Source organism: Abrus precatorius, unplaced genomic scaffold (genome assembly GCF_003935025.1).
Source record: "Abrus precatorius isolate BTA unplaced genomic scaffold, Abrus_2018 Scaffold6, whole genome shotgun sequence".
Classification (NCBI taxonomy): domain Eukaryota; kingdom Viridiplantae; phylum Streptophyta; class Magnoliopsida; order Fabales; family Fabaceae; genus Abrus; species Abrus precatorius.
The window spans coordinates 24,041,725-24,058,374 of record NW_020874406.1 but is presented as its reverse complement, the minus strand read 5'-3'; the positions used below and the strand labels follow the sequence as shown (position 1 = coordinate 24,058,374).

At 29.1% G+C, this 16,650-nt stretch overlaps 2 protein-coding genes across 2 annotated transcripts; both read right to left on the bottom strand.

Moving 5' to 3' along the window:
* Positions 1-3,115: 3,115 nt before the first annotated feature.
* LOC113870442 (esterase C25G4.2-like) lies at positions 3,116-5,764 on the bottom strand. Its single transcript, XM_027507034.1, has 7 exons — positions 5,549-5,764; positions 5,367-5,465; positions 5,251-5,292; positions 5,011-5,155; positions 3,965-4,066; positions 3,834-3,881; positions 3,116-3,192 (listed from the first exon to the last, which is right to left on the bottom strand). Exons 1-7 carry the CDS (start codon positions 5,762-5,764, stop codon positions 3,116-3,118), a joined length of 729 nt encoding a protein of 242 aa, XP_027362835.1.
* A 908-nt stretch (positions 5,765-6,672) lies between these two features.
* LOC113868730 (glycine-rich cell wall structural protein-like) lies at positions 6,673-15,491 on the bottom strand. Its single transcript, XM_027504576.1, has 2 exons — positions 14,701-15,491; positions 6,673-6,718 (listed from the first exon to the last, which is right to left on the bottom strand). Exons 1-2 carry the CDS (start codon positions 15,144-15,146, stop codon positions 6,673-6,675), a joined length of 492 nt encoding a protein of 163 aa, XP_027360377.1. The 5' UTR covers positions 15,147-15,491.
* Between the last annotated feature and the right edge of the window lie 1,159 nt (positions 15,492-16,650).

Below are 16,650 nucleotides of genomic sequence, written 5' to 3'. Positions count from 1 at the left end.
CCCATGCAAGTATGAGGCTGAGTACGGGTATTTTTTTAAAACGCGAATATAAGAATAGGTACTGTAGTACTCTACCCATACCCTACCCATTGTCATCCCTAGCTGTTATCTACCTTCCACCAAATGCAATAAAGATTAAAGAATTAAGAGGCAATAAGAACAAATACTAGGTTACACTCAAAAGTGCTCTTAATAAAAAAAATAATAAAAAAAAACTATATTAGTATATATTTTTAATGGGCCCAGAAAATGATAGCAAGTTTAGACATTTATCGAGGCTAAAACTTAAGGCACATAATGCCCTACAAAGTTAAGGTTCATAGAGCACGCACCGACATTCACTTACCACAAACTTGTTAGAGAATTGTCAGGGAAGCAAACTACCGAATCATTTAACGAGAGAACTTTGAGAAGAAGAGCAATGATTTAATGGAACAGTGGAATTGCATACTTTTGTGGTATGACAATGCCATAATAAACTGGTTTAAATGCTTGTGGCCACTATCGTAGTACGATAAAACACTTTGACACTGTTCCACTTAAAATAGGACAGTATGCATAGGTGGTAGAGGTACTCAAATATTCCCTTCCTCCATCTACTGCTAATTGGAAAATTAGAAGGAAAACTTTAAAAGGAAGAGCAGGGAGAGGATGCATAGTTTCCCACTCTCTTTTATAATTATACAGAGTATTGGATAATTGTTTATTTAAAATTTTAAAAACAATGATGTATGTTATATCTTTAATGATAAATTTTTTTAGAATAAGCTGAAAATAAATTATTTTGTAAATTATGCTTTAAAATTTATTAAAATAAGATTAAAAAAAAACTTATAAGAGTCACAGTGGATAAATTTACATTTAGGGAAACAAAATTATTTGAATTAAAAACATCCACAACATGATGAAACTAATTCTTTCAATAATTTTTTTATTAACAAAATTCATATCTAAAATATTACTTAAGAAAAATAAAATATCTAATATTTGAGTCAACTCCAATCCATAATAGGCCCAAGTACATTGATCACAACTTTAAATGGTAAAATATATCTTCCAGCACTGAAAACCCTGGAGGCAATATATTTATACGGCACATCATTAACTTAAACCCATTCTGAAGCAACATCAGAAGGTATCCATTTTCACAGAGCTATCTTAAGAAATGTAAAAATGGTATTAAAAAATTGAGTTATTCTGTTCATGAATTGACCTTTTATCTGCTGATTCAATAGTAATTCCGAGCCGAAGATCAATTTTCTTTCAATTATGGTTTTGGGGCAGTTGAGCATAAGCTTAAAGGGTTACATTGCATGCTTTCCCTAAAATAATTGCTTTGCTTTGGTTTCACTTTTTGCTTGCAGCTTTAATTTCACTTAAAGATAGAACTATAAAGCGTAATCTCACGAAATGACATTCCCGCGTGCAAATGAAAGATAATATTTAGTGGGTCATCTAAACCTGCTTTATGCACAGTTAACTGGATTCCTTGATTAAGACATTACATGTTCAATAATCATAGCAATCTAAATATTATTAGTGTAAAGCATTACTTAGATGCCAAAAGAGCGAAATGGAATGATCTGGCCCCACATTCTGCAGTGTCAGAGAGGGGTTGAATTAAATTTAAAACCACTACAAAGCACGTATTACGGGCCTGTGAATTAATCAAAGGCCATAGTAGATGATGGTCCACCACTGATATAGGCCATGACCCAAATATACCCAATTTGCAGATATCATAAATTGCTATTAATTTGTTGTGGCAGTGCACCGCCAGGCCCTAAAACCGGCCTATGTGTGGTTTTTCCACACTGAGAAAGAAGAATTGAAAAGTCTAGCAAATGATCTCTTGCCATAAGGCACTGACATTATTCGTTTAAGTAAAAGTTTGAACTAAGAAGCTTCAGCCAAGCGTGTAGGAGGGGAAATAAACGAAAAAAGGAATTGGGTTAGTATGAGTTTGTAATGATTAATCACTGCCCCACAAAGAAATTTTTGAGGGTTTCTTTTTAGCGAATGTCTCCCTCTTAATTAAACATCTTTTTGACATTTTGTACTAATTATACAAATAATTAATAGTTAACAGTGCATCGTGCTTCTACGCGTCAGACCCACATGGTTATTGGACTAGGTTTATTTAGTTCATATGATAATTGCAAGTTCTTGAAAATTTTAAAAAAAAAATGTTTGTTTTAGTTTGAGACTTGCCACTCTGTTCTCCATTATGCACCTGTCAGAATAAGATAGCTGTACAGCAAGAAAGACCTGTCTAACCATCGAAATTATGAGGACATGGGCTTTCATTCAAATTCTAATGAGGCCTTTGGTGTACGTAGTGACTAATAATATTAAGAGGGGGAATAGATTCATGTCTTAAAACAAGAGGTCAACTTCTGTTTATTTTCACGCATCATGTTGACTTTAATCAGCAAGTTTTTTCAATCGTTGAAATCATTGAGACTAAGTTTGAAAACAAACTAATAATGTAGATGAAACTTGTGGAATGGAGATTATAGTGTCCGCTGTTTGGAATAAGAAAGACAAGTTGATTTTGATACATTCACAGCTGGGCAGGGAAACCTGCCGGTCAGAATTAATTTATATGATTAGTGTTCAAAAGAAGAAAACAATTACATTCATAACATTCTTTAATAAACTCTGTTATACGGTTTGTGAATTTGTCTCTTTAGCAACTTCAATACCGGTTAAATTATTAACAATATAATAATAAATTATCATATAAGATATTACATTTTTTTACATTAGTAAGGAATTGAAATTAATTCTACCCAAATTTTGATAAAATTTATTCTCTAAATATATATTCCCTTGATTTCTTTTGTTTTATAATGTTGAAGAAATATTAAAATTTTATAAGACGATATGTACTTTTTGGATTCTGAGCATCTCCTGTTGTGATGCAACTAGACTATTTTATTTAAGCAAATCCTAATTTTCTTAAGTGAAAAAAGAAATTGGATAATAAATTTAAGTGAAATTTTACAAATTTATTTAAGTATGTTAAATTCGCTTTAATTTTGCAACTTTTGTCGTTAACGATGATATATCGATAGTAGTTCCAATGCACCTTCAAACTATGACAAAACTCTTTTTAAGTTTTTTGCAGCAATACTGTTCTAATCAAAGGTTTCTTTTTTTCACCTTCCTCTTTCTTCTCGCTCAATTCACAAATTATGGACATTTGTTAATTTTTTTTAATTATTTTTATTTGGTGAAATTTGAAAAATGGCGTGTGGAATTTATTATGGATTTGTGTTGCAGGGAAAGAAATAGAGGGACATAGCTCTTGCTGATAGGAATTATGAAGAATCAAAGATTAAGATGAACGAGGTTACGAGGTCTAATTTGAGAGTTCGTCTTGGAGATGTTGTGTCAGTAATTCACATTCTTGCCATTGATGATACTATAAAAAATTCAAAATTCACTTAAGTAAATTTAATTAACTTAAAGTAAATATAAAATTTCACTTAAATTTATTATTCAGTTTCATTTTTACTTAACCAGATTTTGATTTTCATGCTTGTTTAAAAGTCGTATGAATTTTGCATCAAAAGGTAATACTGGACGTCGTATAAAAGGATAATTTCAGATGGTACATTTCTCTAATTGGTGATATTAAAATTAAATGCATTAACGATGAGATAATGAAGTAGATCCACATGAAACTGAGCATCGATTGATGCTGCCTTTACATATACGAGTTTATTATGAGGAAATTATTATTAAAGCTTGGATGAAGTTTCATTTCTTGGTAAGAATAATAGGGACAAATGAGATTCAAGTCTTGCCATGACCATCCTGTGGTATCCTCTGAATCGTCTCAATGAAACCGAGCATAGTTTCAGTACTTTTATCATCTGCAACAAAGATGCAGCAAACCAAAATCTCAATTTCAGGAATTTTATATTCACAAAACCAATATATATTTATAACCACTAACCAAGTCTGTAAACTCCATGCCCTTTAGGATGGTGAATCACAACAGGGTCCACGAATGCTTCCAACAAAGCTATGCTCTCTGGGTTCATGAAATCCTTCTCCCCTTCATCCCATAATAACACAAATCAAGTATAATAATCAATTAATTAGTTTGAGGGCAGATCTTCTTAATTTAAAAACTTTTATATCTAATATTAATATTTTATTTAACTTATATATATAATGACTAGTGAAGTAATAAATAAAAATTAAATTATAATCCGTTAGATATAAGTTAAATGAAAGATTTAAATTAAGTGTAAATTTTTAAATTTACACCAAATCCTTTTCCAATTAATTTAATCATATAATTATATTAGTTTTTTTTTAAAGAGTAATCGATCCATATGTAAGTAAGTTTTTAGGTGTATATCATTACGTTTATTCAAGTGATTTGTTTAAAATACTTTTTTATAATCATAATAATAATAAATATATTTGAAATAAAAATTACTTCAAAATAGTAGCAATATATAGACACTATATTAAAATTACATGATATCGTTGGATCTAATGTATTTTTTTAATAATTATTATTATTTAGTAAGCACGCATTAAAAAATCGTAATTACAATACACTAGATGCAACATTATTTTCAAACTAAAGATGTATTTAATCAACATAAGAGTAGAAGAAATTATAAGATATAATAAGAATAAGACAGTCTTTTATCTTATTTGATATTTAATAAAAACTAAATTAATAAATTGTATATTTTATAATTTTATCTTGTCAACTTATAATTTAAGCCATTCTACAAAATAAAATTTATATTAAAAAGAAAAATAAAATAAAACTGTAAGATAAATATATTGTATCCCATTAATTTAATAAAGATAAAAATAATAATAAAACATTCAATCATGTTCTTTTTATTTTTTTATTTTTTTTTTGCTAATATCATGCTCTTTTATTATATATGCTCTCTTATCATATCATATCATATCATATATGAAGAAAAATATACTTGAACAAAAGAATCAGAAGGGACTGTTTCTTGAAAGTACCTATAAAGTGAAGAGACGGGCACTCGATTGGTTTTGAAAATGCATTCGAAGCCAATTTAGGCATTCCAAACTTCTTTTCACCAAACTTTGCTCCTGAAATCAAAATCAGGAACTTGATCTTGTTCACCTTCCCAAGTGCTACGCCCTAAAGTCATCACTCACTTTAATCAAACCAAATTTTTTAATTTTATCATAACATGGAGGCAAAATAAATATATAAGATGGGTTTCTATTAAGTACCTCTGCTTGCATTCCTGGCAATGCAGCTGCTAAAATTGCTCCCTGAGTAACATTCTTGATTAATTAAAAATGGAATCACAAGATATGCATAAAGTTAAATAATAATATAACCGCACCTGAGAGAACCCCAGAAAACCATCAAAAGGACCATTTTTCACAATGTAATCTTCGATGTAAGCTAAACACTCTTCGAAATTAGTATACTCAGTGAAGTCCTGTACACAAATAGATAAATATTAGCAGCATGGCATGACTAAATTTATGTTGCATGTGGAGTAACACTCATTGTTCCTACAACCTCGTTGCCTTGGAACCATTCATAGTATGGAGGATCAAAAATGCCTTCAACGTCAGATTTTCCCCTCGCGGGAAATTGGCCATCGAGGAAAACGAGGTCCAACTTTTGTAGTACATTTTCTGGCCATCTTAAGACTTGTTGCTTAAGGATTTGACCACTGGTCCTGAATCCGTGGAGGCAAAGAATTCGAGGTTTTATCTGGCTTTGATCTTCCATTGCTTATAGCTTACAAGAAGGTTGATCTCGTGAGGGATTTCAAATGCTCGAGCAAGTGCTGGGCTTCCAAAACTCGTGGGGTTAACGAAGTAGCTGAGTATTTTCAACTGCTTCAATAACTACTCCTACCTACCAAAACTCCCCACTAGTTTAATAAAGTACTGCTACCTGTCCCAAAAATTATTTAAGTTTTGACACTTTTATCCACCCGAATATTTTGGAACTTGATCATAGATTTTAACTCTCTTTCACATACTCATGACGTTGAACTGCGTTTAGAATTAAAATATCATAATATATTAATTTTTATTTAATATTATTGAACATAACTAGATTATTAGTATTTTAATTTTAAAAATTGTATCTTTTGCTTGTTAATTTTAATTTCAGAATGTATTAATTTAAAAATTTAAAAATAAATTTAAACAATTACAGTATTTATAATATGATTAGTACCTAATAAAAAAATTAAGTACACTTTTTAGACTTTAATTATTTTTATTTTATTTTATATATTTATATATTAACTAAAATTAAAAATAGAAACAATAATTATTATTTATATAATATTTTTATAATTTTTATTGATCATGTATCTTTTTAATTACTTTTTATTTTTTTTAAATTCATTATTTATTATTTAATAAAATGTGCGATCCAGACCAAAATTAGCATTTACATATCTTTAATGTAATTTTTTTAATAAAATATACTAATTTTAAATGTTTAAATAAACTCTAAAGAATGAAAGTAATAGATAACGTCGTATGAAAAAGAGTGAAAAATATATAAATAAACTTTATTTCTGTCAAAATTTATTTGATTTAAAAGAATCCTCTAGTAACTCTCGGAATCATTTAAATCATTTGACCACAAGTTTCTGGAATGGATTAGTTGGGCACGTGTTCTTACACACATTTCACATTGGATTCAAGCACCAACAGTTTTCTGTTTCTCTCTGCCTCATCTATCAAGGGCGTCAGAATTTAAATGGTGATTTACTAAAACAATCTGCAACCCTTACAATAAAATGTAGCAATAAATACTTATCAAAATATGTACCAAGAAAAATAACCAAATTAAGTATTAATTTATTAAAATTTATGCTAAAATTGCAGCAAATTTTCTATGTCATGGGGCAGTCATTTTATCCTTAACTGATACATACATTTTTTAAGTATATCTCCTTTAATAAAATTAAACATAATATATTAATCATGTTAGCTTTTTTTCCCCTTAAAAATATTCGACCAATTTTTGATGCATTAAAATATGTCTGCATTATTTTTTAATAAAAAAATAATTAAAATATATATGAAAGTGTAATAGTATTTTATATTATTATCTAATTATAAGTTATCATACAAATAAAAAATATCTGACTTTTATAATAATTAATCTGAAAATCATACTTATTATGTATCTTAAATAGTTGACAATATATTAATTAAAATTAAACTCTTTAATAAAATAAATTATTTATTTCTTAATCATTATACTTAGGGCATTTGATAATATTTTTTTTGGAAAAATGATAATACAATTTGTATGATTCAATTCCTCTGGGCTGTTATAAATAAATTTTACAACGACAAGGGGTAAAGGTTGAGTCAGTGCTTGAGGGGATGAAATCCATTAGTCAAAGTCCACCCTAACACATTTTAAGGGGAAAAAAAACAGAACTAGCAATGATCCATCATGCCTACTGTAGGTATTTTGTAATGTATCGATGTATAATGTTTGGGTTTGGATAAGTATTTAAATAAACATGGGTAGAAGTATATAATAAAAATAATTAGGAATAAAATAAATTATTTTATAAGATGAATAAGTTAAAATTAATTTTGAGATAATTATAATTTATTTTATCTTATTAATATTTTTATATTTTCTCCTCATAAAAGATCTTCTCAATATTTTTTTAGAATTATCTCTAAAATCTTTTGCATTCATTTATTCAACCTAAAATTTACCCTTTCGTTATTTTGGTTAAGATTGATGAATTTCCGTTACTTAGATGACAACTGAAAAGGATAGGAAGACAAATTTTTGGATGTGGGATCCAAAAAAATGTCTTCTCCCTAAAGGCAAGATTTTGGCTGTGAGAAAGCATGTTGCACATTTTTAGCCTTCATTCACAACCTTCCATGAATATTTTGTTCTAACTCTAACCACACAGCCCCCATTGCAGGATTTGCTTTGCCCTTTTTTGTCCCCATGCTTTGCTCCTTCATTGCCTCCCAGCCAAAGTTTACAACTCATCACTCCCAATGAAGCTACCCAATTGCTATAGGTCCTTTGCAGTCATGCCATTTAAGGCATAAACCATCAACAACTACATAGAGAAATAGCCCCATAACAACCACTGAGACCATCCAAATCCACCATTGCAATGAGTTCATGCCCAACCTTTATTGGGTCATATTTTCTCTTGGTCTCCAGGTCCAAAGATTTTAATATTTTATTTTGGCAGCTTTTAGACTATAATTTGGGTGCTTGCAGTATATTTTTTTCTATTCCTTTTTATGTGTTTATTCAAATAAGTAAAAACAAAACATTCCTATTTTTCCTCATTTCTATCAATTAAGTAATACAATAAAATATATTTACAAACTGGTCTATATTATTTATCAAAATTGTGATATTATTTTTTTATGTTAAAGATACAAAAAAATATAAAATGATTTATCAATGTATATAGACAGCAGAATATAGAGCTTTTATATCCAATACGCAATAAATACAGAACATTTGTACACAGAGATTATAACAAAAAAGCAGTGTTGGGAATGAACTTTTTTATTTTCCCCATAATCATCGCCCGTAGCTGGGCTTTGATCCCTCCACTGTTGTGGCCTGATCATCGAGTCCATCTGTTCCCACTTCTTCTGCAACGTTTTCATTGGATGACCCATCAAGTAATTGGGTTGTCGATAATCTCATGATGGACAAAAATGAAAGGAATATACATGCATAATTCTATTAAAATAAAATAAAACATTAAAGTGAAAAAATAATAGGGGTCCTTGCCTTGCTTGCTATGAAATTATTAAAATAATATTATAAATTTATGTATTTATAAATAAGAATAAAATTAAATTTTTAATTTTAAGAAGATAAATGATTTTAAATAAATTAAAAAATTTATAATCATTTTAAAAATATATATAAAATTATTAAATTTTTAAGTCTAACAATTAATTATGCATCATTTTTTTATTTATAAACTATTTTATCAAACACTTTTAATTAAATTATTTAAGTTATCAACTTCATTTTTAATTTTAACTTCTGGTTAGCTTACCAACTTTTGGATAGCTTATTCGTTACTTATGTGAAAAACACCTTTACAAGTTGTTTACATGAATTGAAATACAATGGAATGAAACAAGGGTAGACTAAAATATGAATGTTTAAATTCACTTCCTTAGTTTGGATCCATTGAAAATAAGGATTGAAATTCAATAATTTCATTGAGGCTCACCATTTTTATTTCCTACATTCAAAGGCATGAAACGTAACTATGAGCCAAAAAATAAATCATGACAGGACAGGAAAAAAAGGTTGAATAACAGTGGATGTTTTAAGAACTTTTTAAAGATAAATAAGTCTTTTTAATATTTTAAGCGTATTACTTTCTTTTACATTTCAATCTATCCAGACTACTGTTTTATTTTATTTAAATTTTATTTTTATCTATTTCATTTTTTATTTTATTTTATCCATCTCAATTTTACCCTTAGATCCAAACAAGGCATTATTCTTTAAAATCTATTAAATGATAAGATGATTAACTAAGAGAATCTCACATATTAGTTATGAGAAATGTCAAAATACGCTTAAAATTTATTAAAATTTTAAAAAAATACATTTTTTAATTTAATAACATATTTTATATTTTTAATAATAGTTAAAAGTATGTTAAAAAAGTATATTAGAAAATATTATTCCACCACACCACTGACTATTTATAGACTTATGTTTATGAGAGGGGTCAAAACACTTCAATTATCCAAATATAAAAATGAAAATCATGAAAAATTGAATGGATTAAAATTAAAAAGCTTAAATATATATTTTTAAAAAAATTATATATTTACTAGTTTTTAATTTTAAATTTTAGTTTTTCTTTCTAAAGTAATATAACCAAAAAAATTAATATGCGATCACTTTTTAATTACTCACATAATTACTGAAAACAAAAGTATTGAATTAAAAAAATTGTAAGTAAAAATATATTTAAACTTGACATCTACCATTTTTTAACCGTATACGGCGCTGTGTATTTATTTACTTATTTATATTTTAGTAATTTGAAATATGGTGGGGAAACTTCCGAGGGGAGAGTGACATGCTTAGTTGGGGAAGAGTGTAGAACCTGTCTTGACATTGGACAATGTTTTTGTAGCTATCCTTATACTCTCTGTTGGTTCCTATGACCTATCCAAATAGTGATATTTATTGTCACTTTTCAAGATATTCTACGACTTATGGAAGAAGCTAAACGATTGATAATAACAGAAACAATTTTGATAATGGTTAACATAATTCAACCTAAAATATTAGGCTAAAATGTACTTATTATATTGTTCTTCTTTCAACTTGACAAGACAGTACATAGTGTCACAAATTGCAGTGACATGGAATTTTGTTCAGTTAGTCCAACCTCGACCAAAGTCATTGCTGCTTTATTTGATGTGAGTTAGTTGAACTTAACATGAGTATCTGGGTCTCCTTCACGATGTCTGATTGAAATCTCTCCATGCTCGAAACAAACAAGGATGTATATTTCAATGGAAAATCTTTTGTAAGGTGTTTATACTTTAAAAGATAAAATAAAATAAATTAAAACAATAGATGCGATAGATAATTAAATCTTTTGTAGTTGTGATTCTCTTTATTTGTAGATCTCTTTTGTATTATATCATTTTTTACATTTTTCACTTCCTCTCTCTCTCTCTCTCTCTCTCTCTCTCTCTCTCTCTCTCTCTCTCTCTCTCTCTCTCTCTCTCTCCCTCTTGGTTTTTTCTTTTTTTGGTTTATCTTCGTCTTTTTTACATCCAACTCAACCCCCGTGATAAAATGTGAAAATAACATTAATCGAATTGTATTATCAAACATATCGTGTTTCACGTGATTTTGACTCAAGTATTTTTGTCACTTTAAATATTGTTATTGTTTTCTTCACAATGAAATTGTCTATTTATAGCAAACATATATAATTTATTTTTAAATAAGAAACAAAACTGGTGAATAGAAAAGATGTGAGAACTTCTGTATGATGAGTGAAAGTAATTGGTAAAACTTAACCATTCATTTTTACGTGTAATTTTATCTTTTAAAGTGTATAACTTTTTTTAAAAAAATATCAATTCAATACTCTGAAGCTGTACTTCCTCAAAATTTAATCATTAGTTTTATATTTTCAATATTTTTTTTTTACCTTCAGTTCGTAGAAAATTATCATCATATTAATTTTTTTTAATTAAAGTAAAATTTTAAATAGCTGTATTTTTTATTATTTTAATTATATGAAAGAGTATTTTAGTATCACATTAAATCTTTAAAGGATTAATTTAAAGAGAAAACATTTGAAATATTAACATCACTATGGTTTAAATGATTGATATTTTAAAAAAAATAATAATGTACTACACATACAACCTTAACGGATCGAATTGAGAGTGTTTTTTGTTTTTTTTACAATAAATTAAAATGAAAATATATGTTAACCCAATAAATATTCATGAAAGTTACCACTAACGGATAAGTTTTTTACTCTTGTATTAAATTTGGTTTTGAATGTAAGTAATCACTGATAACCAAAGTTTCACACACACACATACATTTTAATTATATTTTATAACTTATAATAGAAAATTGGAAAAAAAAAATTTAATTGAATTTTATGTTGCAATTTCAATAAACTTTTTTTATTTTATTTTACAACTGTTAAGGTTGTTATTCACATAAACCAAAATACGTTTTTTCGGACCATGCCTAGTTATCCCTAATAATCAGCCACTCGGACTCATATTAAGAGTATGTTAGTTTTACTTCATAGGGCGTGCTTATTATATAATTAGAGAAATTTATCAAATTTTTAATATAAAATATGTAATTATATAGTAATTAGTTAAAATACATATTTTAATTCCATTAAAAAACTTTAAAATAAATCTCACACTTGAAAGTAATTTATTTCAAAGTTATTTTTTTTTGGTAAAATATTATATAATTAAGATGTATCTATAAATCAATCTTAATTATAAATATTACTTTAAGACGTATACTACTTAAAAATAATGATTCTAAGTGTAAAAGAAACGAACCTTTAATTTCCTATTACTTGATGTCAAGGGAAAGGAGTGTTAATTTTTCGTTTTGCTAGCAGCGCATTGGGAAATATTGAAAGTGAATACTGTTGCACCTGCGAAAAGGAAGCCTATATGATTATTAGTTTCATTTTTTTAATGGACATTATATTTAATATTAGATATAATTATTTTGTTACTTCGTATTTTATACACACAAATGATTCTTAAAATTAAAGGGGAGAATTATGGATCTGTAAAATATATATATTTTCTTCTATACAAGTACATTACTTGTATGCACGCATCTATGAGTATTTATGAGACAAGTTGAAATAGATTTATTTTTATTTTTATTTTCATTTTCATTTGACCCAAAATTTTGATAAGATTAATTGTTTGAATCAAAACTCAGTCCAATCAATATCCAAATAATATAGAGGGTAAGACTTAACCATTTTAATGTATTAGTATAATAAATGAATTTTAATATTATATATAGTTAAATTATAAGATTAAAATATCTTTTAAATTATATATTTTAAAACGAAAAATATTGATATAAATTCAACATCATATTATTCAAAATATTATCAAGTAAATTATAAAGTCTCATTGTTAATAATATGATGAATAGCTTTAAATGTATTGAAAAATATAGTATACAGTGACAGTGATTGTAACCCATGTATCCCCAAAAAATGTGCAGTACAACGTGGAAAATAATGAAAAAAAAATTGTAGTACAATACATTTTTTTTTTCTTTCTTTTAATTGATTCTTACCTGGCTCGGAACGATCGAACATTCCACATATCATAAATTGGATGCAATTCCATGAAAAGGAAATGCGTGTATTTTATTGTTGAAACAAACTAGCTTTCAATTCCATTGAAATGGAAATATGGATTTTAAATAGCATGACATTTTTGATGACGTATATTTAAAAATATACAACAAAAATTAATATATAATAATTCTTATTATTAATATATCATATTTTATTATTTTTGATAAAAAGAAATTATGCATATACGTAAACACATAAAAATAAATTTATAAAACCATGATAATTGGACTCATTCATTGGTGGGTTTGGCAAACCCCCCTTTGTACTTTCCCCGTATTTTACAAGCAAAACGGACAAACATAAAAATTGCAAAAGTCCAAGCTAACCTATATTATTAAGATATTAATAATTGCCAGCTTTTGCCAGCTCTCAGCTCATCATTAAAAGTTAATTTAAGAACAAACACACACCCCAGGGAAGACTTTGCCCCTTACAGTCCGAAAAATGACACCGCCATACCTTGGATTTCCACATTTTTTCACATGGTCGTCTTATTCCTTTCGCAGCACGTGTAGTGTTATCATGCCAGTTTCCCTCTGGTTCCAGCTGCACATTGGTCTTCTAAGTCCTTCTCCATCACCATGTTCTCAACATCACTGTATCACTGGCACGACAACAAAACATGCACTATACGATACTTTCTTCATAAATATCATCTATATTATTATTTTATTTGTAGGAGTTGGAAAATCACCTTGTTAGTTGTTTTCCATTTGCAACGGTTGGTTTTAATTATTCTTTGTTTTCTCTACCCCCATTATCAAATATGTGATCTAAAATGACGTTACAATTCAAAATGGGAAGGGTAAAATGAAGAGGTCCTTTTCGTCTGCTGGAGGGTTAGCAATTACAAGTTTTTTTCTTTCGGTTTTATTTCAGATTCCAAAATTCTTGATATATAATTATAATAAAAAAGTTTTTATCAGGTAAGAGACAAGAGTGGCCTCAACACGTGTGAAGGACCCCGCTTTTGACCTGATTTACGACTACACGACCGAAGCCATCGACGGACTAAAAAGGTTACACGTGGGAACTCTAGATGAACGGTTAGAAAGTGAGGGTAATGTAGTAAAATGGAAGGACGACGTCCTGAGTTGTTGAAAAGGTTAACGCGGAAGACATAGTGGGAGGGGTCGCAGTAGGATTAGGAAAATGGCTGGAAAAACCGTACACAGTGGTGGCGGGAGACAGCGACTGCTCACTGACCATCTGAACCGACACATGTCCCAGACCCAAAGGGGTGTTCAGGTAATATTGAACAACTACAATGGACAAAAAGACAAACTAAGTACACACATTCACAAAAATCATAGTGCCCAATGCAAAATCCCCAATTTGGACACAGCACGAGCATCCACATCTGCCAGCTAATAATTGGCACAATTACACTAATATAGTAGAAGAATTTGTACCCGTCCTAAAAGAAAATTCAAATGGAGATAAAAAAAAAAGTGTTGTTGACCCATAATTACTCACATCACACCGCCCTTAGTCCGTCCACGATAGAATGCAAGTTGTACAACATAAATATATATTAGAGTTACACAATATGATTAGATAAATTGTATGTGCGCATATAGGAGCAAATTAAATTAAGACATTGGAGTTGGAGGAATCTCGTAGCATTATTGATCATTAATCGCTGTCCTCCCTTCCACTCCTTTGAACCCATTCTCCCCTCTCCTTTTTTTATATATTCTGTTCCCTTTTTCATCTGCCCCTGCTCAACTCTTCTCTTCTCAGTTTCTCTCTCTCTCTCTCTAGAAACCACAACATGGGTTCTGGTGTAGTACAATTGTTTGTGGTGTTGGGGCTCTTGGCTAGCTCATGCCTAGCACAAGCTCCAGGAGGAGCACCCACGCAGCCACCGACAACCACCCCACCACCACCCAAATCAGCACCAGCCCCATCACCGACACCAAAAACCCCACCCCCAGCACCTGCACCGACACCAAAGACTTCACCACCACCTGCTCCTACTTCTACTCCAACTCCCGCCACTTCTCCACCATCTTCTTCTCCTTCACCGTCACCTCCTTCTCCGGCAGCACCGGCTTCTTCTCCTTCTGAAGCACCCAACTCTCCCTCTTCTACCCCTCCTGGTCCTGCACCCGGACCCGGAGGCTCTGAGCCACCACCGGCAACACCACCCTCTGCTGCATTCTCCCTCGCAAACAACTTCATTACTGCCACTGCTCTCATGGGTACCCTCTTTGCCATGCTCTTGGCTTAGAAGAACTTTCATTGATGTACTTGATTCGTCCACGTGGAGGCACTTGAGCCCTTGATCTTCTTTTTCATAGACGGACGGACGGGATCTATTTCATTTATCCTCTGCTCTTGTTGAGTAGCTTTTCTTTTTCTTTTTCGTTTTTTTTATGTGTCTTCTACTGTTAATTTTCGGTGATGTGTTTGTTCATTCGATATTTTGGAGGGGTGACCTTTGATGATGATCTTCGTGATTATTTGGTGATTCATTGTTTTGGTGTTCACACGTGTATGTAGTGACCTTGATGATTTCATTGTACATCTAATAATTGAAAGAATAAAACAGTTTGTCATTCTTTTTAGTTACAATATTGTTTTGTGCTAAATTTTCGTTTCCGTCGTCGGAATCTCTGATCGAGTACGCAAAACTACTCATGTTCGTGTGATCCGGAGATCTAATGCTTTGTTCGAGAGATGTGAAATTGTTTCAATTTGTTCACAATTATCTCGATTTTTCTTAGAAAAAGACAATGTGTTTAAATTGGACGATAGAATATGGCTCGAGAGTTCTTTAAAATTGAAATGAAAAAGTAAATGTGATAAGGTTTTTCCTCGCTTTTCATTCTGACCACAGATCCACAAGGAAGCGCGTACAAAAGAAGGAAAATAATGTAGTACTCATTATTTCTTTTTGACATCTTTTACGCATGCACTACGATTTTTGTTTTTTGATTCCTAGATTATTTATTTGCAAGAAGAATGTTAACATAATTTTTTAGTGTTGAATTTACGTAATCATTAATAATAAAATTTATTAAATTAACATTTATTATATTTTTACTATAATGAATAATTTTTAAATTTATTTTTAAAGTTTGAAGTTAATATTTTTTTTAGGAAATAGATTATTAAAGTCAAGCCTTTTTTCTTGCACATGGATAAGAATTAACTCTTTATTAACACTTTTAAAAGGTTTAATTATTCATTAAGTGTGTTAAACTTTACTATATTTTACATCTTTTACATCAAAATAAATAGTAAAATTAATTTCTTTACACGCAAAAAATTAGCAAAGTCATTGTATTTACATCATAAAATTATACATCTGTGAAGTCATCCATTAATGAGTAAACTACATTCATAAAAGAAACTTCAGAGACCTCCCTGCCTGTCAATGTTAAATTTAGATCAGTCATTGGATGTAATAAATAAAATAAATTTATATAATACTTTTATAACATTATTATTTTATAATATTTCTGTCTATTAATTATTTAATTTTTAATTTTCGTATATTATTAGTATAAAATTTTATATAAAAAACTTCTGTAAATATGACTTTTGATATAGTTATTTAAATAAGTAATAATATTTAATTACATGATATTTTATTATTAGATGATAGTGTAATATATACTAGTTAAATACTTATTTTATTTTACACCCTTTTTTATTTTTTAAAGATTTTAATAAAATCAGTTCAAGCTTATTAAATTGATACTAGTTCACGTTAATT